This window comes from Macrobrachium nipponense, chromosome 21 (assembly GCF_015104395.2).
Source record: "Macrobrachium nipponense isolate FS-2020 chromosome 21, ASM1510439v2, whole genome shotgun sequence".
NCBI lineage: Eukaryota > Metazoa > Arthropoda > Malacostraca > Decapoda > Palaemonidae > Macrobrachium > Macrobrachium nipponense.
Genome location: NC_087212.1, coordinates 62,298,495 through 62,325,230, shown reverse-complemented (window position 1 = coordinate 62,325,230; position 26,736 = coordinate 62,298,495). Strand labels below are relative to the sequence as shown.

General features: G+C 50.3%; 1 protein-coding gene across 3 annotated transcripts in view; it reads right to left on the bottom strand.

Annotated features, from left to right (window-relative positions):
• Positions 1 to 25,095, bottom strand: part of LOC135198082 (START domain-containing protein 10-like) — a 146,533-nt gene extending 121,438 nt beyond the window's left edge. Inside the window, exon 1 of one of the 3 annotated variants that reach the window (XM_064225506.1) lies at positions 24,921 to 25,095. In XM_064225506.1, coding sequence (XP_064081576.1) covers positions 24,921 to 24,935 — 15 coding nt within the window. In that variant the 5' untranslated portion in view covers positions 24,936 to 25,095. Of the gene's footprint in view, positions 1 to 24,694; positions 24,718 to 24,920 lie in introns of those variants that run through there. The other 2 variants (XM_064225505.1, XM_064225507.1) reach the window with 2 other exon arrangements.
• Positions 25,096 to 26,736: the final 1,641 nt, after the last annotated feature.

Genomic DNA, 26,736 nt, shown 5'->3' with positions numbered 1-26,736 from the left:
TCAAGAAGTAGGGTAGTCACACCTTATAGTTAGACAGACCTTCTCTTCCACTATATTCGTCATCCGAGTTTTCCTCTAACTCGGGATCTACATGCGTCTCCGCTCTCCTTCCGAACGTTCTTCTTTCTGAGGAGACAAACTCCTAATAGGAGAGGGGCTAAGGGAATGATAATCCATTCCTCTTTCCCGCTCTAATAGTCTTGGAAGGCGTCATAAGCTTCGGCTTCTCTAGAATTTAGAAGACGCTTCACGCTTACATGACGCTTCCCGTTCGCCAAGCGTCATGGAGACGTCTTTTGCTGACGTCTCGATGACGCTTCGCGCTTGGAAGACGCTCCGCTCTCCAAAGGCGTCTACTTGGCGTCATAATATGGACGCGTCATGTCTATGCTCCGTTTCCAATGACGCTTCGCGTCTAAAAGACGTCTTACGTCTCTCTGGCGTTACGAAACTCTCGTAAGCACCTGTTCTCGCTCTCGAACTATACGCTTCTGTAAGACGTTTAGCCGTTTCCCGTCTGTATGACGCTTCTCGTTGAACAGGTGAGAGAGGACGAGACTTCTTAATTGGAAGCGTCACGTCCTTCCGACGTGGCGCTAAAAACTCCCACTAGAGATGACAGTTGCTCTTGAACTGCCATAATGATCTTTCTTGACGCTTCTCCCACGTCCTAGTGCCATGACGTCTTTCGTCATCACTCGGGGGAGAAGAAGAAGAGGGTACTTCCGCGTACACTTCAGGTGACGCTGACGTTCGCTTTCTTGCTAGAAGACGGAGCGTCAATCTGAGAAAACGCTCTGGACCTAGAATCTATGTCAGGCTCATATTGACGCTTCAGCGGTCTCGACAAGTTTTCGATTCCTTCCACCCTCGTTTAGGTGAGGGAGAGGGTAGAGACGAGAAACACGTCGCGAAGGACGCTTTTTCTATTAGCGCCCTTGAGCCGCCTGCCACGAAGCAGAGCTAGCTGAAGGACGTCTGACCGTTGGGGATTCCCTTACAACCTCCTTAAGGCTTTCGACTTTCCTTCTCCTCTGGGCTTGTGAGCTTGGAAGAGGTCTAGGCCTGGGAGCGTCGCAGGGACGATCAAAACGCCCCCTCCACACTGGGAGAACTCACTTCACTGTAATGCTCACTTCACTGTATGTACCTTCACTAGCCCTTACCTTTGTGTCAGCCATCTTGGACTTCATGTCTCTAATTGTAAGCTTTCAGATTGGCGATTTCCGATGCCGAATCCGAAAAGCACTCTGAGAATGAGATACTAGGGAGAATCTACATCAGTAGGATTAGAATTATCAGTGAAAGGCTCAATAGGCCTTGAACTCACACCTTTCAATCGTCTAATTCTATCCCTCTCTAACTTCTTCAAATAAGAATCAAAGTCGTTTCCACTCTTCTGCATTCAATCCCTCGCATTCCTTACAAGTATTAATAGACAGAAAACACTGAAACCCCCTACATTTACGGCATACAGTGTGAGGATCACCGAAGCTTTCGGTATCCTCACCCTGCAGCCTACATTCACACACATTCTCACACTCACATTAGAATCAGACATACTGAGAAAAATCCAAAAGAGTTATTCCAAAAACAGTCCACCGTAGCGAATGCCAAAAACACGATCCAAATACGTCACCAAAAAGCCGAAAAAAAACGATGATCAAAGGATGAAAAAAATGAATCTAAGTCAGGAGGTAATAACAACAATGGTTGATACCACCGGCGACAGAGAAAATATGATAGAAAACGGGGATGGTCCTAGTCCTGCCCAGCCCAGGGCAGGCCGGTAGATCACCTGACCTCCACCTGTAGCGAGTGGCGCGAAATTTGAATTTCTGTCGGGGACGACGGAGTCTTAGCTATGTTTTATATATTCTGACAGGTAAGTTGATTGTATGAAAATGACAATTTGTCGAAAATTGCATTTTTCCTAACTATACAAACCTGAGTCCTTTAACATAGGAAGGTAACTAGCGCAGCTGGACGGTCGTAAGCTTCGAACAAGGGAGAACGTAGTTAACTGCTTGTCCGATCGTGCGCGCGCCGCGCGACCGAGAGGTGAAGAATCACTTTTTGCTTTAGGCCCATGCAAAAAGTTGCAGAGTGAGGGGTGGCATGAGGTGGGACTATATGTAAAGGACCTCAGGTTTGTATAGTTAGGAAAATGCAATTTTCGACAAATTGTCATTTGTTCCGATACGTAATACAAACGCGGTCCTTTAACAATAGGAAGACTCACTTCTTGGTGGGAGGAATCTGAGTCTTTTTGGGTGAAACAGACTTGGTGTTTGTCCAACCCTGGAGTGCCTCCCTGGTCGTAAGAGCAAGGGAGGGATCCAAACCTCTGTCCGATTGATCGGCGGTGTGCACCGCCAGGATCAATGGTCAGACCTCTGGGCCAAGTACTAAGAGAGAGGCAAGCGTATCTCTTCGTACCAGCAAGCAAGAACTTGTTCCTGTTTGCAAGAGACCAATCATAAAATGATGTGGGTTTGTCTCAATTTGGCATCCACTTCCTCCCCTTGTTGGAGGAAGTGGTGGATATTTACTCCTATCCCTACTGAAAGGGATAGGATGGTGCTCTATTGAGTAGCTCACCTGCATCTCGTCCTTACCCAGCAGGGTGACGACCGTGTCCCTCTACCCAAAGGTAGAGGGAAAGAAAAAGATGGGAAGAGGAGCCAGTCACACTCTCATTCCTCATCCATTCTTACGGTCACACCAGGACTCGATGCTGTTCAGCCTGCGAGGGTCTGGGTTAACTACACAACGTGTTGAGCAACCACCACGGTTCCCAAGGAAAAAGATCCAAGGAACTGTGGCAATATCCTGAAGGTAGAAGGAGGTGCATGCGGTCCGTTGGACCAGGTCGCCTGCCTTCATTACCTGCGCCACGGAGAAGTTCTTGCGGAACGCGAGAGAATGATGAAGAGGCGTCCACGACTCATCCTGGGTTGTCGAGTTTCTTCAGACAGCTCCGTCGCACCTTCACAGGACAAAGCAGCATAGCCTTCGTATCGGAGGCGTGACGTCCCTTAGGGAGGTATTGTGAAGGACTCGAACCAATCGTCAGTTACCGAAGGGTTCTGAGTCTTCGCTACGAAGATCGGTACGAAATCGAGCGTCACAAATCCCCATCCCTTTGTGCTTGACTTCTCAAGAGAAGTCATGCAGTTACCTAAGACGAAAAGAAGGGAATAGTCGTATGACCTATCCCTCTTCTCGACTTTGGTTATGTACAGTACTCATACTGACAAGCTATTAAGACGAAAGTAATGATTGCTCTGGAACAACCGAACTAAGTCCACAGCATAGTTCGTAACTGACTCGGGCGCTCTGACAGCTGCCGACTGACTGGTTCGGAATCAGTAGAGGCAAGGTTGTCCAAGCATCCGGGTAACCGTCACGTGACCTTCGCTCTTTAAAGAGTTATGCTGATGAGACCAAACAAATAAAATATTTGTTAGTCACCGATGCCGGACGGCGCGGCGATGGATTCTCTTAATGCATAAGCTCAAAGGCGAAAGTCAATTGCCTTCAAAAGACCGAGGTCCCTGATGGCAAGAAAATCTCATAGACGTTGAATCTCAGCTTAAGGAGAAACAACACTATGTGACGTTGAAGACGAAGGTAGGCAATGAATGCAACCTACGTCTTCCAGCTGAATCGAGAGAAGGAATCTCAAGATTCTAAACCTGTGCTTACAAATGACTGAAAACGCTAACCGCCATTTCATTGCTGTCCGTTGTGCAATGAAAGCGGGGCGTTCTTCAGTAATGAAACACAGGGGAGAGCCGCTTGAAGAACTGCTTCTCATGGGCTGAACGTTTGGAAGTAGAGCTGGCAGGTGTGGGAGTAGGCGATGTCTTTCAATACATCTGCTAATCCGGGGTGAACAATGAACAATTGTACACCTCCGAATACAAGATATTTTGAGGACAAACTCAGATTCCGCAAAAATCATTCGCATTATCGGGATACGATGCAGCAAGAGACTATTACAGAATTCTGTTACCGTGCGGTAAACAGAAAGATGAGAGTCGAATAGATATCTCTGTTTAAAATATGATATTGTTAAGATACAATAAAGTTTGTTCATACTTACCTGGCAGATATATATATAGCTGTATTTCTCCGAAGTCCGACAGAATTTCAAAACTCCCGGCTCACGCAGTGGTCGGCCAGGTGGTTAGTACCCATTCCCGCCGCTGGGAGGCGGGTGTCAGGAACCATTCCCATTTTCTATTCAGATTTTTCTATTCCCACTGTCTCCTGCGGGGAGGTGGGGTGGGTACTTTGATCTGATATATATCTGCAGGTAAGTATGAACAACGTTATTGTATCTTAACAATATCATTTTGTTCATGAAACTTACCCAGCAGATATATATAGCTGAATCCCACCTTTGGAGGTAGGGAGAGACAGAAAAGGATTTTGGAAACATATTACATGCAGATGAATAACATCTTGGTTCCTTACCTGTTAGCATAGCTGACTTCGTGATTACTGTCACCCAAGTCTGCTACTGCTTTACTAGAGTCCTCCAGCAAGGTAGTGCCTATATAGCTGGTGAGTTCTAGATGATCTGTCAACGGGAGCGTGACCACAATGTGACTAGACCATTTTGACCATACTATGAGGGCAACGAAGTAAAAATTCACCACCTGACCAGCCTAACAATTTTCATTCCCACATCACCTTAGGCTAAAGGAAAGGAAGTCCGGCTCAGGCGGACGACCTTACAACCATACAACAATCCATAAAAACTCACCTACCCATTTCCTACAGGGTGGAGGATGAGTGCTACTTCCAGCCCCCAACAAAGTGTCTGCTGCGACGTATGGTCCAAGCGCATAGCAGTTCTCGTATGTCGGTCACATCCCGCATGTCAGTGTGAAGCGAACACCGCGTTGCTGCGCCAAAGGTGGCACTCAGAATGTCATTGAGTGCCATGTTTTCTTTTGGAAAGCTACCGAGGTAGATATAGCTCTCACTTCATGGGCATTCACTTTCAACAGCTTAACATCACTGTCTTCGCAAGATGAATGCGCCTGTCTAATGGTGTCTCTCAAGAAGAATGCCAGAGCATTCTTCGACATCGGCAAATCTGGTCTTCTGACCGAACACCATAAGTTGCTCGAAGGACCTCGACCTTCCTTCGTTCTTTGTAAATAAATCTTGAGAGCCCTGACAGGGCACAGGACTCTCTCTGGTTCGTGTCCAATGATTTCCGCCATACCCATTAATCTCAAACTTTTGGGCCAAGGGTTAGACGGATTTTCATTTTTCGCTAGAAACGTAGGACTTAATGAGCAAACAGCATTATGTCCCCTAAAACCAATATGCTTGCTAAAGGCTTGAAATTTCACTAACTCTCTTCGCCGTCGCCAGAGTCGTTAGGAAAATAGTTTTTCTTAGTAAGATCCTTAAAGAGGCGTTCTGAAGGGGTTCAAACCGATTTGACATTAGGAATTTAAGTAACTACATCCAAATTCCATGATGGTAACTTAGGTTGAGGAATCTTTATAGTCTCGAAAGACCTTAAAAAGATCGTGGATATCCTTATTATTTGCCAAATCAATTCCTCTATGTCTAAAGACTACAGATAACATAACTTCTGTAGCCTTTGATTGTTGAGACTGCAAGCTTTAGGTCGTTTCTCAAGTAGAGCAAAAGTCCGCTATTTGGCTCACAGAGGTCGTGGTAGAGGAAATGCGTTGTTTCTTCTGCACCAGCTCCTAAACGAAGCCCACTTCGATTGATAGACTCCAAGCGTGGAAGCTCTTCTCGCATTGGCGATTGTTCTTTTGCAATCGGTCTAGAAAAAACCCAAAACCCCTCGCTCTGACCAACTTTTGATAGTCTGAATGCAGTCAGACTCAGAGCGGGGAGGTTTCCGTGGTATCTCTCGAAGTGGGGCTGTTTGAGTAGATCTGTCCTCACTGGGCAATGTCCTCGGGAAGTCCACTACAATAGGTTCATGACCTCGTGAACCACTCCTTGCTGGCCAGTAAGGAGCGAATAACGTCAGTCTCGTCCCTTCTGACATTGACAAAACTTTTTCATCAACTTCTCCCAGAATCTTGAACGGGGGAAATGCGTAAAGATCCATCCCTGTCCAGTCCCAAAGAAGTGCATCTATTGCTACTGCTCCCGGGTCGAGCACGGGGGGAGCAATACAACGGAAGCCTCTTTGTTCTCGCTGTCGCAAAGACGTCCACTAGAGGACGTCCCCATAACTTCCACAGCTCTCGACACACATCCTGATGCAGAGTCCACTCGGTCGGCAACAGTTGACCCTGCCGACTGGAGAGTCTGCCCGGACATTCTCCACGCCTGCAACGAACCTCGTTAGAATCGTTACTTTCTGAGTTCTTGCCCATAAACAAGATCTCTCTTGCTAGGTTGAACAATGATCGCGAGTGAGTCCCTCCCTTGCCTTGTTTTTTTATGTATGACAGAGCTGTGTAGTTGTCTGAATTTATCTGCAACTATCTTGTTTGAGACTTTTTCTTTGAAAAAAACTGAAGTTGCCAAGTATATGGCCGCCAGTTCTTTGAGATTTATGTGCCAGAACACCTGTTTCCCCTCTCCAGGTGCCTGACACTTCCTCCCTCCCTAGTGTAGCTCCCCACACCCGGTGGTGGACGCGTCGGAGACAACACTAGGTCGGGGCTCTGAAGTTGAGGGAAGTCCTTCCGAAAGCTTCACAGGATCGAGCCACCACTTTAGGTGATCCTTTACCTCCTTTGGGATCCTCAAAATTGTCTCCAAATTTTCTTTGTCCTTCCAATTCTCCTTCAGGAAAAACTGGAGAGGTCTGAGATGTAGTCTCCCCAAGGAAACAAACTTCTCCAGCGAGGAAATGGTGCCCAGCAGACTCATCCATTCCCTCACCGAGCATGATTCTTTCCTTAAGAAGACTGATATTTTTTCTAATCCTTGCTGTTGCCGTCCCTGGGACGGAAAAGCTCGAAAAGCCACTGAATCCATCTGAATCCCCAGATACACGATGGACTGTGTGGGGATCAGCTGCGACTTTTCGAAATTCACTAGAAAGTCCCAGGGACTTTGCTAGAGTTAAGGTTGATTGAAGGTCCTTCAGACACCTTTCTTTCGACGATGCTCGAATTAGCCAGTCCGTCTAGATATAGAGAGATCCTTATGTTTGCAAGATGAAGCCACCTCGACACATTCTTCATTAGAATTGTGAAAATCATTGGTGCCGTACTCAGACTGAAGCAAAGAGCTCTGAATTGGAAAACTCTTCCCTTCATGACAAAACGCAGATATTTCTTCGATCGGGGATGTATCGGGACGTGGAAATATGCGTCTTGCAGGTCCAGTGATACCATCCAGTCGTTTTGTCTTAAGGCCGCAAGCACTGACTGAGGTGTCTCCATCTTGAACGTCTGTCTCTCTATAAAAAGGTTTAGACTGCTCACATCTAAACTGGCCGCCAGCCTCCGACTGTTTCGGCACAGGAATAACCTGTTGTAGAAACCATGGGGACTGAATGTCCTCGACTTGTTCTATTGCTTTCTTCTCGAGCATTTGTTCTATCAGATCGTACAAGATCTGTTGTTTTCCTCCATGGTACGAGGGTGATAGATCTATAGGTGTTGTGCACAATGGAGGAGGCTTCAGGAAAGGTATTTTGTATCCTCGCTCGATGACGTTTGAGCGACCAGTTTGTCTGCCTCTATCTTCTTCAAGCTTTCTGCAAATAAATGAAGCCTAGGCACCTGGCTGGCGACTGAAGGACTTCCTCCTTCATTTTTTTACCTCTGGACTTAGACTGAGCTCTGCCTCTAGAGAGTCCTCCTTCCTCTAGGAGAAGGTCCTAGAGGATGCTCCACCTCGAAAGGGCTTTATTTTTTCTTAGCAAAACTGGGTTCGTGTTGAAGTCGAAGGAACCGCAGGACGTCTAGAAGATTGTGCTAATAGATCCTGAGTAGCTTTTTCCTGTAGACTTCCAGCTACATCTTTAATCATAGCCTGGGGGAAGAGATGGTCAGAAAGAGGGGCGAAAAGCAATTCTGCCTTCTGTGTTGGAGACACTGCTTTTGGTAGTAAATTTACAGTAGATAGCTCTCTTTTTTCAGGAGCCCTGCACAAAAATGTGAAGCCAATTCCTCTGAACCATCTCTGACGGAGGCCTTATCCATACAAGCGAGAACACTGGATAGCTCCCCAAGCTAATTGAGGTCTTGACTACGAGACTTAGTGTCAAGCAGCCCCAAACACCAGTCTAAGAAATTAAAATACTTCAATTGTCCGAAAAAGACCTTTCAGATGGTGGTCTATCTCCGCCGGTGTCCATGTTATTTTAGCTGACGAAAGAAGAGACCTTCTTGGTGCGTCAACCAGACTGGAAAAGTCACCTTGAGCCGATGCGGGAGCTCTTAACCCGACATCCTCACCTGTATCATACCAGATCCCAGCCTTGCCGCAAAGTCTTGAAGGAGGCTGGGCAAAGGAAAAACTTTCCTTGAGCTTTTCTAGACTCCATCCAATCTTGCACCTTCTTAAAAGCTCTCTTAGTTGAAAGAGACTTTGTCATTTTAACAAATCCAGGAGTCTTATTTGTTTTTGACAACGAAAACTGAGAAGGAGGCGACCGAGGTGCTGCGGGTTGAAACTCTTCTCCAAATGAATCCCGAAGCAATCGAACCAAAACTTGATAATCGGATGAATCTGACACAGCAGGTTGATCCTCTTCCGTTTCCTCTGAAATATTACTTAATCCTTCCTCATCTATAGGAGTGACCAGGGGACTCCCGAAGCTGGTGGTACAAGTCCTTTCACTCCGAGCTTTAATGAAGATCGTTGTTTAGACGTGCATGGAGCATTCTGAATATTAATATCTAAAGATTCAGATAAAGCGGTACCAATTTCTTGCTCATTCTCTCGATGGGAGTCCCTTCGAAAAGCCGATTGCAGTTGAGGTTCCATACTAATACCTTGCTGTGATACCTGATGGATATGAAACAAAGCGTCTGTTTGAACGTCTCGCTTGGCATCCGTCCGAGCGTCAAGCTTGGCGTCCAGCCGAGCGTCACGCTTGGCGTCCAGCCGAGCGCCACGTTTGACGTCCAGGTCCAGATGAGCGTCACGCTCGACGCTCAGCCGAGCGTCCCGCTTGGCGTCCAGGTGAGAGTCACGCTCAGCGTCCCTCGAGCCAACACGCCTGGCGGGTCCAGGTGAGCGTCACGCTCGACGTCTGTCCGAGCGTACCGCTTGTCTAAACAGGCGTCCCTGTGAACACTCCGCTCCTTCCAAGCCGAACTAGGAGCGTCGAGCTTCTCAGACTGTATACGGCCTCGTTGCGTAATCATAGGATCGTCCGTTCTTGTATAAAGCGAGCCTCGAGAGTCTGGGCGAATCCTCGTAGGAAGTTTTTCATGCCCTTTCTCCAACTGCAGGTGAGACGTACGAAATCTAGAATGAGTACTCACAGGCGAAAGAGACGATCGGTCCACCCGTGCGGGAGACCTCTTAGATCTTTTAATCGGTAATCTATCATCTTTTCTTCTCGGACGAATTTCTGATTCTCTCTCAGCCAGCAACGAAGCAAGTTGTTGTTGCATCGACCTGATAACACTCTTTGTAGTAGAAGATTCTTTTTCAGGAGAAAAACTGATCCTATGAGAAGGCAAGGGGCGAGGGGAAGCCCTATCCCTTCTCACAGGACCCGTTCTTCTATTCTTAGAACGAATAGGCCGCTCCAAGGCGTCCTCGTCAGATGACATCATAATTCTCCTTTGAGGAGTCCATGGCAGCAAAACTCTCCGGTGAAGACCGCAAACCAACAGGCGAAAAACGAAAAAGACGAAGAAGTCTTCTTCACTGCGATCGAAGACTCTGGCCGCTTGTGCGACACCTTGAGTTTTCGATCTTTTGCGGTGGAGAGTAATCCAAGTCTCGAGGCGAAGCCCGTAACGAAGAAGCAGCGCAAAGAGACTCTGCGCCCTCCTCTGAGAGACTACTGACGATAGCCGCCTGTGCGACATTTAACGTCATAGCTCTTTTCAGAGGACGTGAGCGTCTTCTCATGCTCCAACTCCTGTTAGGGGTTAGGAGGACGCCTCCGAGGACGAAAGCACTCGCGGAGGATACGCGCACTCGCACACTCTTTGGCAGCCTGGGGATCGTCTACAGGTTCTGCCGAAGGGACGCCAGATCGGTGGGGGTTCCCCGTAACCCTCCTGCGGCTTTCGACATGTCCGTCTTCCTGGGGCTTGGAAGTTCGACAGAGGTCCAGGCCTAGAGGCACCTTATAGGGCCGATCTGACGCCCCCTCCACAACACTGGGGGCACTTTCACTGCACTTTTGTTCACTAACAATGCTTTTACCCTCCAAAGCGAGCACTTTAGATTCTAGGTTTCGTATTGATTCCAGAATCGTAGAAAGAGCATTGTCTTCCACTGAATTTTCAGGGCCCGAAGGCACAACATTTTCAGGGCCCGAAGGCACAACAGATTTAGGTGTACCAACTACTGAATGGTATAGTAGGAGAAACCTTACCTACCCTTTACTTCTACTGACTGATACACTCCTGGAGGAAGATCTCCGTATCCTATCACGCTCCAATTTCCGCACATAGGATTCATAAGCCTTCCAACCCGAATCAGACAGACATTCACACTCCTTACAACGGTCATTTATAACACACGTATGTTCTCTACAATTATTACATATTGTGTGTGGGTCTACCGAACCTTTCGGTAGCCTCACCTTACAACCTTCCATACAACACACTCTGGTGCTAGATAAACTAGTCCCAGACATCTTAGTTAAAGGAAAAAACCAAACCAAATTCAAATCCAATCCACTATCAGCGTAAGCCTAGTCACAATCCACGTTCGATAACCAAAAAACAAACAGGATACTCAAGTAACAGAGAAGTTTCGAAAATCCTAGACGAGGTGTTGAAACAGTTGTTATCAACACCGGCGACAGAAAAAATCTGAATAGAAAATGGGAATGGTTCCTGACACCCGCCTCCCAGCGGCGGGAATGGGTACTAACCACCTGGCCGACCACTGCGTGAGCCGGGAGTTTTGAAATTCTGTCGGACTTCGGAGAAATACAGCTATATATATATCTGCTGGGTAAGTTTCATGAACAAATCTCGCAATACCGAAGACGATGAATACTAGCGTTTCTCAGCAGTAGATGGTCATTCATGTATGCGAGAATCCCCGTTAATCAGAGACTTAAGTCTGTGATTGTTGGGCAGAGATACGGTTGTTATTCAATCAAAGCAGGTGAGAAAGACATAAACACCGTCTACCTCAAAGCGGCAGCTGATACTGAAATGCCTCGGGCAATTCAATACGCAGTAGCTGTCGCTGACTCGTCATCCTGAGTTGCCAAGTAATCCTTTCCACGAAGGAATGCGTTCGGCTAGAACCACCGAGCATAAAAAGATATGCTCGAGCAATTATATTTAAGCAAAACGAATTTCGGTAAATATAAAAGCTTAAATGGTGTTGTTGTGACACATAAGTATAATATTAAATTGAAACTGGAAACTCCTGGGAGGTTGCAGGCACCCGGGTTCAGTTCAATTAGAATACTTTTCGTCTAAGTCGCAATCCGTAGAATAACCAGGATATGCGCCTACCCCTCGGACCATTCAACTGCTTAGCAGAATCATGTCGCGAGGTTAATTTACGTAGTATATTTGTAGGATTCTGAACAACGATTCTCCATCCTAATTCTTTCCTTCAAGAAAAAACAAAAAAAAAATAAGGATTGGAGATTCGACCACCTTCGTTCTCTATTCAAGAGAGTGAAGGAGAAGTCTTCCTCGAAGGAAAGCTTCAATGGTGAACAGAATACTAAGACGATAGTTCCAGCCAAACTGGATATTCCCGTCCGTTCTTCTCTATTCCAGGTTGGTCGCCTACTGTGAGATAGTCTTCTTTCAGCAGCAGTCTTCTTCCTAATGCTAGAAATTCCAGGAATTCGAGCATAGGCGAGGTTCCCGATTATCGTGTAACATATCGGGGATTCATCGTCTCGCTCACTTTGGACCGTGGTCTCGCCTAAGTGTTTGGAGATCGTAAGAAACTCTAACACTCTGAATGCGCTAGAAATTCCGTAGAATTCTAAGCAGTCTGCGAAACCCCCACCGAATTCGTCAAACGATATCGGCTGGTGGTCCTCTCGATTCCCGTAGAAATCGAGAATGGGGCAGGATCCCTCCTCAACGACCGGGGCTTACGTCAGGTAGGACCCGAAGTTCCCCCCTGGTAGCGCAGTCCCCAACGTGGGATCCTACAGAGAAATCTCTGTAGGATCCTTCCCCTTTCCCTCGTAGCCGTAAGGAGAGAGGGAATGGGGGAGGAATTGGATACTCGCTCGCCTTCCCAGTGGAACTAGCAGTTGGAGAAGAGTAGGAGCAGCCATCGCCTTGCGGCGATGGCCTCTCAGAGTCTGGGAAAACGTATCGTCAGGAGAAAACGTTTTCCCCCGAGGAGGGTTACGAACTCTCACTGTAGGTAAGGGTCTGCCGCCACTGTGAACGTCGTCTGGGTGGGGCTGATCGACACCTGACAGGAGAGAGCCGATACCGTCCTCCGACTCATTCCAGTCCTCGTCGAGGTCGAAACCTCTCAGGAGGACCGAAGGAGTATTTAAATACGGTGTCCGAAGACACGCCGCTGTCGCAGTAGAGGAGGTGGAAGTAGCTTGATCGACCGGCCAGAACTGAGAGAGCCTTCTTGTCCGGAGACGAGAGACTCTGGTTCAAGACAGAATCGGCAAGCTGCGATCGCGGCATACCCACCGTCGGTTTGGGTTCCCTCTCGGGCCCCAAAACGACTCGAGCAGAGACATGGGCTCTGCTGGTGGGAGAGGCGATCCTTCCCCCCGGTCGTTGTGCTGACGAATCAGTGCAATAACCTGGGTAAAGTTACTCTGAATCTCGGAAGTTACAGCGTCTTGAGGAGTAGGACCGTCCAGTCCCTCCAACAAGAGCAGCTCCCAGGACCCTCCTCCTTCAGAAGAAGGACCAGCAACAGATCCCTGACGGTTGCCTCCAATCACTTGCGCGTACGTCCTGGTTGGTCCTAAGACCAACCTGGCCCGTGCGGCGTCGTGACGGGATCGTGAGCGGCGCATCTCTCACGATCACTCCTATATACCTCGCTCTTCCTGGCGTATGCCGAGGAAGTGAAGGTATCGGAGAGACAGAAAAATGACGCTACCCCCTCTCTGACGGTCAACCTCCAATCACTTGCGCGTACTTCCTGGTTGTCCTAAGGACCATACGTGGCACGTGCGGCGTCGTGACGGGATCGTGAGCGGCGCACCTCTCACGATCACTCCTAGCTACCTCGCTTTTGTTCTTCCCCGGTGTAGCCCGAGGAAGTTGAGGGTAGTGGAGAGACAGACCTGACGCTCCCCCCCCGCTCGCTGGCAGGACCAGCGTACGTGGGGGGCTGCAGCCGATCACCAACCCGCGGTGGGGATCGATCTGCAGGCCTGGCCGTGCCGCTCACCTGTGGCGAGCGGCTCGACTGAGCACGTCGACCCCGGTCCCGTGCGTCAGACGAGCTGCTGCTGGTCACCGCCTATCCGCCCGGTCCCTGTGGGAGCGGCGGTCAGGTGACCTGCAGAGCTCGCTTTCGCCGTGAGGACCGGTGAGCGTCCTCGCGGCACGTCAAACCGCTGGTACCAGCCGAGGCTGGTACCGTCGGTCGAGGGGACCTGGGGGACCTCTTCCCAGCCTCAACCCGTGGCCGGTCAGAGACCGTCACGTCCACCCGAGGTACCGGCTGGTCGCTGCGAGATGCGGCCGCTGGCCTGGCGAGAGTCACCTGAGCGGCTCTCGACGACGTCTGCTCCGTGCCTCGGTCATGACGCTGAGCGAACTCAGGCGTCTTAACTTTGGCTGCACGGTCACCCGAAGGAGATCGTACACTCGGAACTTCTCGCGGACGAGAAACCGAGCCGGTACCTGGCTTAGAGCAGAAAGCTGCCAAGACCAGGCGAGGGTGTACCAGCGGTAGCCAGCACACCCTGGTCCCCGTCTTCTTCTTCTTCTCAGAAGGGGAGACGGGTCCCCGTTCCCGAAGGAACAGGAGGACCAGCAGAAGAACCCCCCGTCATCACCGGAATGTGACGAGCCCTTCGAAGTTCCCGAAGGAGTCTTCTTAGGGGGAATAACAAAACCCGGTTACCAGCTGGTCGCTGCGAGAGCGGCCGCTGGCCTGGCGAGAGTCACCTGAGCGGTTCTCGCCAGCCTTCTGCTCCGTGCCGTGGTCTTGGCGCCGAGCGAACTCTGGCGCCGAAACTTTGGCTGCACGGTCTCCCGAGGGAGAGCGTACACTCGGGATCTCCCGCGAACGAGAGACCGAGCCGGAACCTGGCGAAGCGCATCGCCGCTAGCACCAGGCGAGGAAGTACCAGAGCTAACCGATACTCCTCATGGTCCCCCGTATTCTCTTCCTTACGGAAGGGGAGACGGGCCCGCTCCCGAAGGAGCAGGAGGACCAGCAGAAGGACCCCCCGTCCCACCGAGGTGTGGGACGGGCCCTTAGAAGTTCCCGAAGGAGACTTCTTAGGGGGGGGAGGCACAGCCGTTCTTCTTCTTCGGCTTATGGGCCTTAGAAGTCGAAGGGGAAGAGGCAGCAACAGACGAAGACGAAGATGACACTTCCTCTTCTTCGTCAGCTCACGCAGGACAGTCGTCAGGTCCTCCATCCAGGCCGGAGTCGGGCCTATTGCCGAAGCAACACGGCCGACTGCACCTGTCCGGAAGGACCTGGGTGACTGGGGAAGCACACACCATGGGCAGGACCAGCATGGACAGGCGCAGGAACCAGGAGCGACAGGAACAGCAACCAGCTCAGGAGCGGCAGGAACAGCGGCAGCGGTAAACACAGAAAGGGGACAGCCAAGCCAGTAGCGGGAACCACATCAGCGACAGGTACGGCAGGCCCAGCCATCGCCTCGTAGAATCATCGGCAGCCAGCGTGGTACTGGCGGCCGGTCCAGGGGCGAGCTGCTGGAACAGCGGAAGTCTGGGGCAGGCAACACGAAGAAAACACAGGCGGCGGCGGCATACCCCTCCTCGGTACGGCGGCGACCGGCCCTAGAAGCGGCAGACGGCGTCACCGACACAGCATGGGGAGTGTAGACCAGCGGGGGGAAGCAGCATAAGCGGCCGTGAAGGTTGTAGTGGAGACCACTCCAAGGTCACCGCCCCAGACCTCGCTAGACTCTGCAGCGGGATCGTGGATGCTAGGCACGCCCTGCAGCCGCAGTGGTCCATACCTGTCCAAGGTCGTCTCCCACGGCTGTAGCACCTGCGGTAGCACAGACAGATTAGTAAGAGGGGTTCCCTCACGCACGGGGGGGAGACATGCCCCACCCCGAACGCAAGGAAGACCCCAAAAACAAAATACGAGGAAGCTGAGCGGGGGGGCAGGAAAGAAGACGAAGAATCGGATACCAAGGGAGTCGCGGGAGAGCTTTCCGACGACTTCCTGGCAGACCTTCGCTTCCCCTACCCCCCACACAGCAGTGAAAAGTAATATGAAAATGAAACAGAATACTGCACTTGCGATTCACTTCATAGAACTTAAAGAGGGAAAAATCAATTCCCGGTAAGAGCGGAAACTTGATCCATAATAATATGATGCTATCATAAATATATATGAAAATGAACAATACTGCACTTGCTATTTTCACTTTCACAGCAATAAATCGTAAGGATTAATTCCCGGGTAAGAGCGGAAATTGATCCAAAATTAAATTTGATGCAATTAATAAAGAAAATGAAAAGAAAAGAAAACTGCATTGCGAATCCACTTTCATTGCATTCTATTCATACAAAATAAGAGGCTCTTGCCGAGCGCAATCAAGCTCTCGGCAACGAACGCACAGGGCAAAAATATAATGAAAAAGAGTACTTACATCTTTCAATTACACACTTTCGCCCAAAATACATGACTCGGCGCGAGTGCGCCCGCCCTCGGCACCGAGACATAATTCAAGGGTTCAATTCATGAAAAGAGCGGAAATCGCCGTCTCTACGGCGATAGCTCCATGTTGATTCATAATTAAGTAATGAAAATGAAAACAGTGTACTTACAGTTTCATTTTCAAGTCAAACCAAACCATTAGTAGAAAACACAATATAAACAAAGCATACGACGATGAAGCGGGCAGAGAGCGATGACGAACACGTCCTTCACACCCGCGGCCGAAAGCAAAAGTGATTCTTCACCTCTCGGGCGCGCGGGCGCGCGCACGATCGGACAAGCAGTTAACTACCGTTCTCCCCTTGTTCGAAGCTTACGACCGTCCCAGCTGCCGCTAGTTACCTTCCTATTGTTAAAGGACCGAGGGTTTGTATTACGTATCGGAACAAATGCAATTTTGGACAAATTGTCATTTGTTCCGACACGGCATACAAACCTTCGGTCCTTTTACAATAGGAAGACTCACTTCTTGGTGGGTGGAATCTGAGTCTTTTGTGAACAGACTGGTGTTCGCCCAACCTTGGAAGCCTCCCTGGTCGTAAGAGCGAGGGAGGGATCCAAGCCTCTGTCCGATTGATCGGGGTGTGCACCGCAGGATCAATGGTCAGACCTCTGGACCGAGTACTAAGAGAGAGGCAAGCGTATCTCTTCGTACCAGCAATGTAAGAACTTGTTCCTGTACAGGAGCAAATATAAAGTCATGGGTTTGACTCTTGTAGGCATCCACTTCCCCCCCCTTGTAGGAGGAAGTGGTGGATATTCTGCTCCTATCCCTAGTGAAAGGGATAGGATGGGGCTCTGTCATATAGCTCACCTGCATCTCGTCCTCATCCAGCGTAGTGACGACCGTGGCCCTCTGCCCACAGGTAGAGGAGGAGGAAAAGACGGGAAGAGGGAGCCAGTCACTCACTCATTCACACATCCATCCACACAGTCACACCAGGACTCGATGCTGTTTCAGCCTGCGAGGGTCTGGGTTTGCTACACAACTTGTTGAGCAGCCACCACGGGTCCCAAGGAAAAGGTATCCAAGGACCTGTGGGCAATATCCTGAAGGTAGAAGGACGTAAAGGTAGTCTGGTTAGACCAGACCCCTGCCTTCAGGACCTGCGCCACGGAGAAGTTCTTACGAAACGCCAACGAGGGGCCAATACTTCTGACTTCGTGAGCTCTCGGACGGGACGTACGGATGTCGTCACTACCATCAGCCTCATACGCCCTCCTGATGACCTCACGCAGCCAGAATGAAAGAGTGTTCTTGGATACTTCTTTCTTGGTTACCCCGGTGCTAACGAAGAGGCGTCGACACTCAGGCCTGAGGTGTCGAGTTCTCTTCAGATAGCGTCGTAGCGCCCTCACAGGACAAAGCAGCATCTCATCCGCATCATTATCGGTGAAGTCCATTAGGGAGGGAATCTTGAATGACTCGAACCTGTCGTCAGGGATCGACGGTTTCTGAGTCTTCGCAACGAAGTTCGGGACGAAATCGAGCGTCACAGATCCCCATCCCCTTGGGAGTGTCGTACATCATAGGAAAGACCATGAAGTTCCCCTACTCTCTTCGCCAATGCCAGGGCCAGCAAGAAGAGGGTCTTGAGGGTCAGATCCCTGTCTGACGACTCTCGGAGTGGCTCGAACGGCGTTCGAGTCAAACTCCTAAGGACGAGAGTCACATCCCACGCAGGGGGCCTGAGTTCCCTGGGTGGGCAAGACCTTTCGAAGCTCCTCATGAGCAAGGAAATCTCGAACGAGTTCGAGATGTCCAATCCCCTCAGTTTCAGGACGAGCGCCAAGGCGGCTCTGTATCCTTTGACTGTGGGGACTGAGAGGAGCTTCTCTCGGCGAAGAAAAACGAGGAAATCCGCTACCTGCTGAAGAGTGGCTCTGAGAGGAGATAGACCCCGTCTACGACACCAACCACAGAAGACGGCCCACTTCCCCTGGTACACAGCTGCAGAGGACTGACGGACGTTTCCAGCCATCTCTGTTGCTGCGCTACGAGAAAAACCACTCGTTCGCAAGAGATGGTGGATAACAGCCAGCCGTGAAGACGTAGGGACTGGACTGCTTGGTGGTACCGCTCGACGTGTGGCTGGGCGAGAAGGTTGTGCCAAGGGGGAATCTCTCTCGGTTCTCCTGCGAGAAGAGCCAGCAGGTCCGGATACCAAATGGCCTGTGGCCATTTGGGAGCCACCAGGATCATCCTGAGATTCGGGGTGACCAGTGCTCGACTGATCACCTTGCGAATCAGGCTGAACGGGGGAAAGGCATAGGCGAAGAGGTTGTCCCACGGGTGTTGAAGAGCCTCCTCTGCAGCTGCCCATGGGTCCGGCACGGCCGAGAAGAACACCTGGAGCTTCCTGTTGTGCCGGGTGGCGAACAGATCCACGACTGGTCGCCCCCATAGGTCGAAGAGCCTTTCCACCACGTCCTGGTGTAGAGACCATTCGGTCCCTATCACCTGATCCCGACGGCTGAGCGTGTCTGCTACTACATTCCTCTTCCCTGGAATGTAGCGTGCCGACAGCTCTATTGAGTGTGCCTCGGCCCACTCGTGCACCTGCCGAGTCAACTGGTACAACGGGAGAGACACTAGGCCCCCCTGTTTGTTGACGTAGGCCACTACCGTGGTGTTGTCGCACATCAACACCACTGAGTGTCCCACCAAGCGGTCCTGGAACTCTTGGAGAGCGAGGAACGCTGCCTTGAGTTCCAGTACATTGATGTGAAGGTGCTTGTCGTTCTCGTCCCACACTCCTGAAGTCAGCAACTCCTCCAGGTGTGCGCCCCATCCCTCGGTCGATGCGTCTGAGAACAGCTGCATGTCCGGGGGGGGAGTGCGCAGAGGCACTCCTCTTAAGAGGTTCCTGTCGTCCAGCCACCAGGCTAGATCCTGCCTCACCTCCGGTGTCAGTGACACTGGAAAGCTTGGGGGATCCGTCGCCTGCGACCAACTCTCCTTTAGCCTCCACTGAATAGACCGCAGGTGAAGACGCCCGTGAGGGACTAACTTCTCGAGTGACGACAGGTGTCCGATCACGACTTGCCATCGCTGAGCTACCTGCTCCTGCCGAGACAGGAACTGGTTGGCTGCCTCCCTGAATCTGCTGATCCGCGAGTCTGCGGGGAAGACTCGTCCTGCTACCGTGTCGATCAGCATACCCAGGTACTTCATCCTCTGCTTGGGCTCGAGATCGGACTTTTCGAAGTTCACAAAAGATCCCCAGATCGCGACAGAACTCGAGCAGTCGATCCCTGTCCTGTAGCAACTGCGAGCGGGAGCTCGCCAGGACTAACCAATCGTCGAGATACCTCATCAGACGTATCCCGTGCGAATGGGCCCAAGCAGACACCAGAGTGAACACTCGCGTGAACACCTGTGGGGCGGTTGAGAGACCGAAGCAAAGTGCCCTGAATTGGTACACCGTCCCGTCGAGGATGAAGCGGAGGTACTTTCTGGAGGACTGATGAATGGGTATTTGGAAATACGCATCCTTCAAGTCCACCGAAAGCATGAAATCGTTCTCCCTGATGGAGTCGAGCACTGAGCGTGCCGTCTCCATCGTGAACCGGGTCTGGCGAACAAACCGGTTCGGGGAGAGAGATCTATCACCGGGCGCCAGCCTCCCGTAGACTTTTCCACCAGGAAGAGTCGACTGTAAAAGCCCGGTGACTGATCCGTGACGATTTCTACAAAGCTCTCTTGCTCAGCATGGTCTTGATCTCCTGTCTCAGTGCTACGTCCTTCGATGACCCTGGAACGTACGACTGCTGTTGGACCGGGTTGGAGGTGAGGGGTGGCCGAGATTCGAAGGGTAATAGATATCCCTCCCGAAGGACATCTACAATCCAGGTCTCGGCGCCGTAGCGCTGCCAAGTTGCCCAATGGCTGGCCAGGCACCCCCCACTTCCGGCAGCAGGTGAGGGGGAACGCCGTCCCTAGCGTTTCCCCCCTTTCTTCGACTTCTTCCCAGAGCCTCCACGGGAGGAGGAGGGCTGGGAGGAGGGCTGGTTACGGCTCCCCTTGGTTGAAGTCGAAGAAGACAGAGTCTTTCCCCGGGGCTTCGACGCAGCTACCGTCTTAGCCACCGAGGAAGCGCTAGCCGAGCTCTTAGACTTGGCCGCAGTCCGAGGCTGCCCAGAAGCCTTCGAGACTGCCTGGTGTACCAGACGGTCACTGTCGTCAGTGCGCCGTCTGTCCACCGCAGCGTCCACCATCTCTCCTGGAAAGAGAGACGTGGAACTCCGTAAAGGTCCGTTGCGAAGTCCCAACGCCGCTTCACGCCCGGCCGCCCTGGAAACCCGAGTAAGGACGGCGTCCCTTCGTCGGAGAACCAGGTTGGCCCACAGGTTCACCGTCTGGTGGGCAAGGAAGGAGATGGCTCTTCCTCCAGACTGGCAAAGTCTCCTAAAGGCCGAGTCATCTTCAGGGGAAATTCCCCCGGAGTTGGCTGCGACCTTAGATACTGTGAGGGACCACAGATCTAGCCAGGAGACGGCCTGGAAAGCTGCCATGGCGGTAGATTCCAGGCCGAGTGCCTCTTGCTGCGAGAACCATAGGTTCTCGGACAGGAGCTGCTGCAGAGACACACCCGGAGTCAGCCTGGCTAACTCCGGGTTCACCTGTTTGGGCGGCATCGGGTCTTCAGATGGCACGTAAAAAACGCCGCTGTCGCAGCAGAGAGGCGGAAGCAGCTTGCTCGACCTGCCAGACTTGAGCGAACCGTCTTGTCCGGAAACAAGCGATTCAACCTGGTCCAGCACTGAGTCTGCAAGCTCGGAACGCGGCAAACCCACCGTCGGTCTGGGTTCCCTCTTCGGGCCCCAGAACGACTCGAGCCGGGACGTGGGCTCGGATGGTGGGAGCGGCGATCCTTCCCCGAGGTCGTTGTGCTGACGAATCAGCGCAACAACCTCGGCAAAGTTCCTCTGGATCTCAGGAGTGACTGCGTCCTGCGGAGTCGGACCATCCAGTCCCTCAAACAGGAGCATCTCCCGAGACCCTCCTCCCTCAAGGGAGGAACAGCGACAGACCCCTCTCGGTCTCCTCCAACCACTTGTGCGTACGACCTGGCTAGTCCGAGAACCGTGCCTGGTACGTACGACGACGTGGTGGGATCCTGAGGGGCGCACCCCTCACGATCACTCCTCAATACCTCGCCCCTCCCGGTGTAACCCGAGGAGGTTGAAGGTATGGGAGAGGCAGACCTGACGCTCCCTCCTCGCTCGCTGGCAGAACCAGCGGGCTTGGAAGACTGCAGGCGATCGTCAACCCGCGGTGGCGATCGAGCTGCAGACCTAGTCGAGCCGTCTCGCTGTGGAGAACGGCTGGACCGAGAACAGCGGCCCCGGTCTCGTGTGTCAGAAGAGCTGGTGCTGGTCGCCGTACCCGATCGCTCTCTGTGCGAGTGACGGTCAGGCGACCGGCGAGCTCTACTGTCACGGTGAGACCGGTGCGTGTCCTCACGGCGCGTCAGTTCGCTGGTACCAGCCGTGGCTGGTGCCGGCGAACGGGGGGACCTCTTCCCAGCCTCAGCCCGTGGCCGGTCATGGACCGTCACGTCCGCCCGGGTAGCCAGCTGCTCGCCACGAGAGCGAGAGCTGGTCTGGTGAGAGTCGCGTGAGCGGCTGTCACCAGTCTTCCGCTCCGTGCCGTGAACCTGACGCTGAGCGGACTCAGAGGTCTGGTTCCTGGCTGCACGGTCGCTGTTAGGCGACCGTACACTCGGTACCTCTCGCGAACGAGAGGCCGGACCGACGGATCCTGCTGCCGTGGCCGAACCGACTAACATCAGGTGAGGAAGTGCCGGTGTTAGCCGGCACTCCTCTGGTCCCCGTAGTCTTCTTCCTCGCGGAAGAAGAGACGGGTCCTGCCCCCGAAGGAGCAGGGTGACCAGCGGAAGAACCCCCCGTCTCACCAGAGCGAGACGGGCCCTTAGAAGTTCCCGAAGGAGACTCTTAGGGGGGGGGGGAGGCGACCTTCTTCTTCTTCGGCGGGGGAGCCTTAGAAGAAGAAGGGGAAGAGGCGGCAGACGACGACGAAGAAGACGATGAAGAAGACGACGACACCTTCCTCCTCTTCTTCTTCTTCTTCGTCAACCTCCTCAGGACCGACGTCAGATCTGTCATCCAGAGCGGAGCCGGGGCTGCTGTTGCCGAAGCAACAGGGCCCGGACGCACCTGTCCGAACAGATCAGCATCGGGAGCAGCGGGGCCAGGAACAGGAACAACGTCAGCAGGTGCAGGCATCACAGGAACAGCAGTAGAGACGGCAGGGGCAGGTACAGGAACAGCAGCAGTGGTCATCAACGTCACGTCCGAGAACGGCGGCTGGGCAGGTACGGCAGGTACGGCAGGCTGTGCAGGCTGTCCAGTTGGACGGACCAGCGGCACAGACATCCTTGGTACTGGTGGGAGGTCCAGGGGCGAGCTCTTCGGGCACACGAAGTCCGGTCGCGGCAGCACGGCAAACCCAGGTGGCGGCATCACACTCCCCCGTGATACGGCGACTGGCCCCTGCACCGATGTAGTAGGTGTTACAGAGACCGCGTGCGGGGTGTACACCAGGTGAGGAGGTGAAGCGTAGCCAGGTGTTGTAAGGGTCGTGGTGGTGGTCGTAACCGTCGCATGAGTGACCGCCACGGAGCCAGCGAGATGGTAGAGCAGCCCCTGGACACTCGGCACGCCCTGCAGCCCCAACGATGCCCACACCTGTCCGAGGTCGTCCTTCGCGGCAACCGCACCTGAGGAAGGCAAAGTCGGGTGATTAGCAGGCTCCTCTACCCGCTCGCCCGAAGACGAACGGATAGAGGACCCAGAGTACAACTCGACGTCAGGGTATCTAGCGCCCTCCTCCACACTCGACAAGTCAGGTGAGGAGAAGGACCTAGAAACCCCCCCCGAAGGGGAAGGCGCCAAACGTGGAAGCTGAGCGGGCGGCAGGAAAGACGACGAAGTGTCCGTAACCAAAGGAGTCGCGGGAGAGCTTTCCGACGACTCCTTTGCAGGCCTTCGCTTCTTCCTGCCCTCATACAAAGTCCACTGCGCCTCTGACCAATTATTACAAACTTCACATGGCTCGGCTCGGGTGCATTCGCGCCCCCGACACCGAGCGCACAAAACATGTGGGTCAATTTCCGGGAATGAGCGGAACTTCCCGCATTTACGCCCTTCGGTACCCGGGCATAGTCTCCGTGGGGTAGCGAGGCGAGGAGATTCCATAATTGACCAAAATATCACAATTCAATGAAAAGAGAGGAATGATTGTACTTACAATGATTCTTTCACACACAAACACAACCATATACTTAAGGAAAGCAAACGACGAGAAGCGGGCAGAGAGCGTCGAACACACACGTCTACTCGCTGTGAGGCCGAAAGCAAAAGTGATTTGTTTACCTCCCAGTCGCGCGCGCGCGCCTGTCGGACAAGCAGTTAACTACCGAACCCCTTGTTCGAAAGCTTACGACCTATCCAGCTGCCGCTAGTACCTTCCTATTGTAAAAGGACCGAAGGTTTGTATGCCGTGTCGGAACAAATTAAAAGTTTACTGTCTTTCGTTCAAGTTGTAACATTCATCCCTGAGGGGCTGGTTATAAACATGGCATAAGATCCTCAGAACGTGTTCAGCCCCACAAGGATGAACGTAAAAATTCAAACAAAATGCAGCAAATTTCTCATTAACTCTGTACATTTCTCAAAAGATCTCACCTGTACTGTATGAAATACCTATACTACCTACCCTTTTCTATATTCTTCAGTCAAAAAATTAAGGCAGTAGATATTGGTACGGCAGTGAATTGCGCATGCGTCAATTTCAGACTTCCTGCCATACAAATAACATAGTGTGGTGGGGGTACAGCAGATTCTGTTGGTGATGCCATATTGCGCTCTTGACTTGCTGTAGGTACGGCAGTTAGGTAGCTGTATCTGTTTACCAGTTTGATAATCATAATGTATTATGTGACCAGAGTTCCGTTTTTAGGCGGGACAGTCCCGCTTTTTTAACATCTATTCCGCTTCCTTTAAAGACAGCATATACAATTTGGTATTTCTGAAGAAGCATTCCGCATTGTTCATCCCCGCGAACATGAAAGCCACCAGGAATTGGGGAGTCAAATGTATTTCGCCGTGTTTAGTACAAGCCCCGGGGGCTTAATTACAGTCATACGAGTAACTATTATTAAAAATTCTTTTTCAGGAGGTAAACTGCATAAAAAAACTGAAACTGCCATAGTTTACGCCGCCCCAGAATAGTAATATGTATAGATCTACCTAAAATTTTTGAAAGTTAGTGTCTTCATAGATGTCTATGGCTTCTTTCAGCTCGTTAAAGCCTGAAAATACTTGTTTTTCGGCGAGAACTAATGTATTATTCCGCAGTTCACGCTGTTCCGTCGTCATTTTTCTTTCTGTCACTTGTATGCCTGAGGCAGTAAAGAAGGGTTCGCGCATGCTCAAGTCACTGCCGTACCAATATCTAAAGAGATCGGGGTACGGCTGCCGTACCAATATCCAGTTCAAAAAATTAAATTAGGCCGCACCCTTTACATTATAGATATGTTAAGGCCAAAGGTCAACTCACTCTAGCCTATGAGCAAGACTACCCTAGACTACACACTAGGCTAAGTGTGACAGCGGGCCGCCCTCAACCCTGAAAAAAATTAAATTAGGTACTAGCTAGGCTACCTACTAGTCTTCATGATACACTCTCTGACGCCGGGCACCAGTTAATGACGTTTAATTAACAGAGCTGTTAATTAACCTATGCTGAACTTAAACTGAACAAGGCCCACACTAGCGTGGCCCAGATTTGACTGACCTTAGGTTTGCGTATAGCTAAAGATAGGCTTGTACCTTGTATAGCTATTTCAGTTTTCTGGATCACAAAAGTTTCCTCAGATTTGAATTAATCTTACCTCTCCTATCTCCATCGTTTACAAAACACTCATATGAATATGTACAATATATGAGTAACAAAAGATATTTTCCGGAAACTTTCTGTACATATGGAACCTGAATACATGCCAACGTAACATTTGTAAGACACTTGTCAAAACATTTACATTTGTTTACATTGACCTATATATAAGGGTCCTAAATGTCAATTACTGCCGATAACAATGGGATTGGGAAAGGGTGCAGTTCGGATGTTTATGCATTCCAGTACCTTTAGACGTTTCGCTTGACATTAATTTTGTAAATTTTAATCTTGTTTAAAAACGATTAATGACAGACTTATCAGTGATATTATTATGAATCATAATCTTGTGAAAAAATAGGTCTTAAATGAAATGCATTGGCCACAAACATTGTGTTAAAGATATTTATCTGTTGTCGAAATTTTTGAGAATTGATCCTATACTAGTCATTTCAACAACTCGAACTTATTCGTTTTTATTTAAGGAAAGCCATAAACAAGATCATTTACAAATATCTTGTCCATTGAATGAATTATTACTTTAAATTTTTACGAGATCCCTTATCGTATCTTCAATCCAAACGTCTATGGTTTTCCGCCAGCAGACGACAGCATTTGATTTGGCGCATATTTGCGTGGGTGATGTTCAGGCACCCAGATTACATTACCCAGTGCAGAGCTAGCAGGAAATCAATTAACCGTTTTCTGCCATCCTTCTGCCGCATAGTGAGGAAAGTCCGTAGTTTGACAATGAAATTTAGTTACGATTTATAAAGAATAATAAAAATCACAATGATATTTAAACTACGCGTGTATTTATTTATTTATTTGTAAATCTCAGAAAGTGTTGCTTAACAATAAAATAATTAATTTGGTGATAATTTTAATGCACACCAAAATGTGCATTAAAAGTATATATTTCACATTCTTAAAGCTAGAGTTATTTAAATGTAACTTAAATAATCCTAGCTGTGTATAATATCTCCTCGTAGTACTATTTCCTGTTAATATTTTTAAGTAAGATAAAGAATCATGAATAATCAGTCACATTTTCTAATCGTGTACTAAGACACTTTTCTGCGGTGGTGGTTGGGAGACTGCCGATGAAATTATTCACGAAAATTATTTATTTAATCACTTGTACTGATTTGTTAAATCTGGAAATGGCCATTCTACTGTAATGATTAGCCATAGTGCATATTAATTTCCTTAACATGAATTAATTTCATTCGAAGCTAATATGTAACTCGTGAACAATCACACTAATAGTTTTCGTTTTATGAAAAGTTATTATTATTATTATTATTATTATTATTATTATTATTATTATTATTATTATTATTATTATTATTATTATTATTATTATTATTATTATTATGCTCTATCACAGACCTCTAATTCGACTGGGTGGTATTTATGGTGTGGGGTTCCGGGTTGCATCCTGCCTCCTTAGGAGTCCATCACATACGTGTGCCGTTTCTAGGATCACACTCTTCTGCATGAGTCCTGGAGCTACTTCAGCCTCTAGTTTTTCTAGATTCCTTTTCAGGGATCTTAATTGGGATTGTGCCTAGTGTTCCTATGATTATGGGTACAATTTCCACTGGCATATCCCATACCCCATATCCTTCTTATTTCTATTTTCAGGTCTTGATACTTATCCATTTTTTCCTTTCTTTCTCTTCAACTCTGGTGTATTGCGACATCAATCAGTGATACTTTCTTCTTGATTTTGTCAATCAACGTCACGTCTGGTCTATTTGCACGTATCACCCTATCTGTTCTGATACCATAGTCCCAGAGGATCTTTGCCT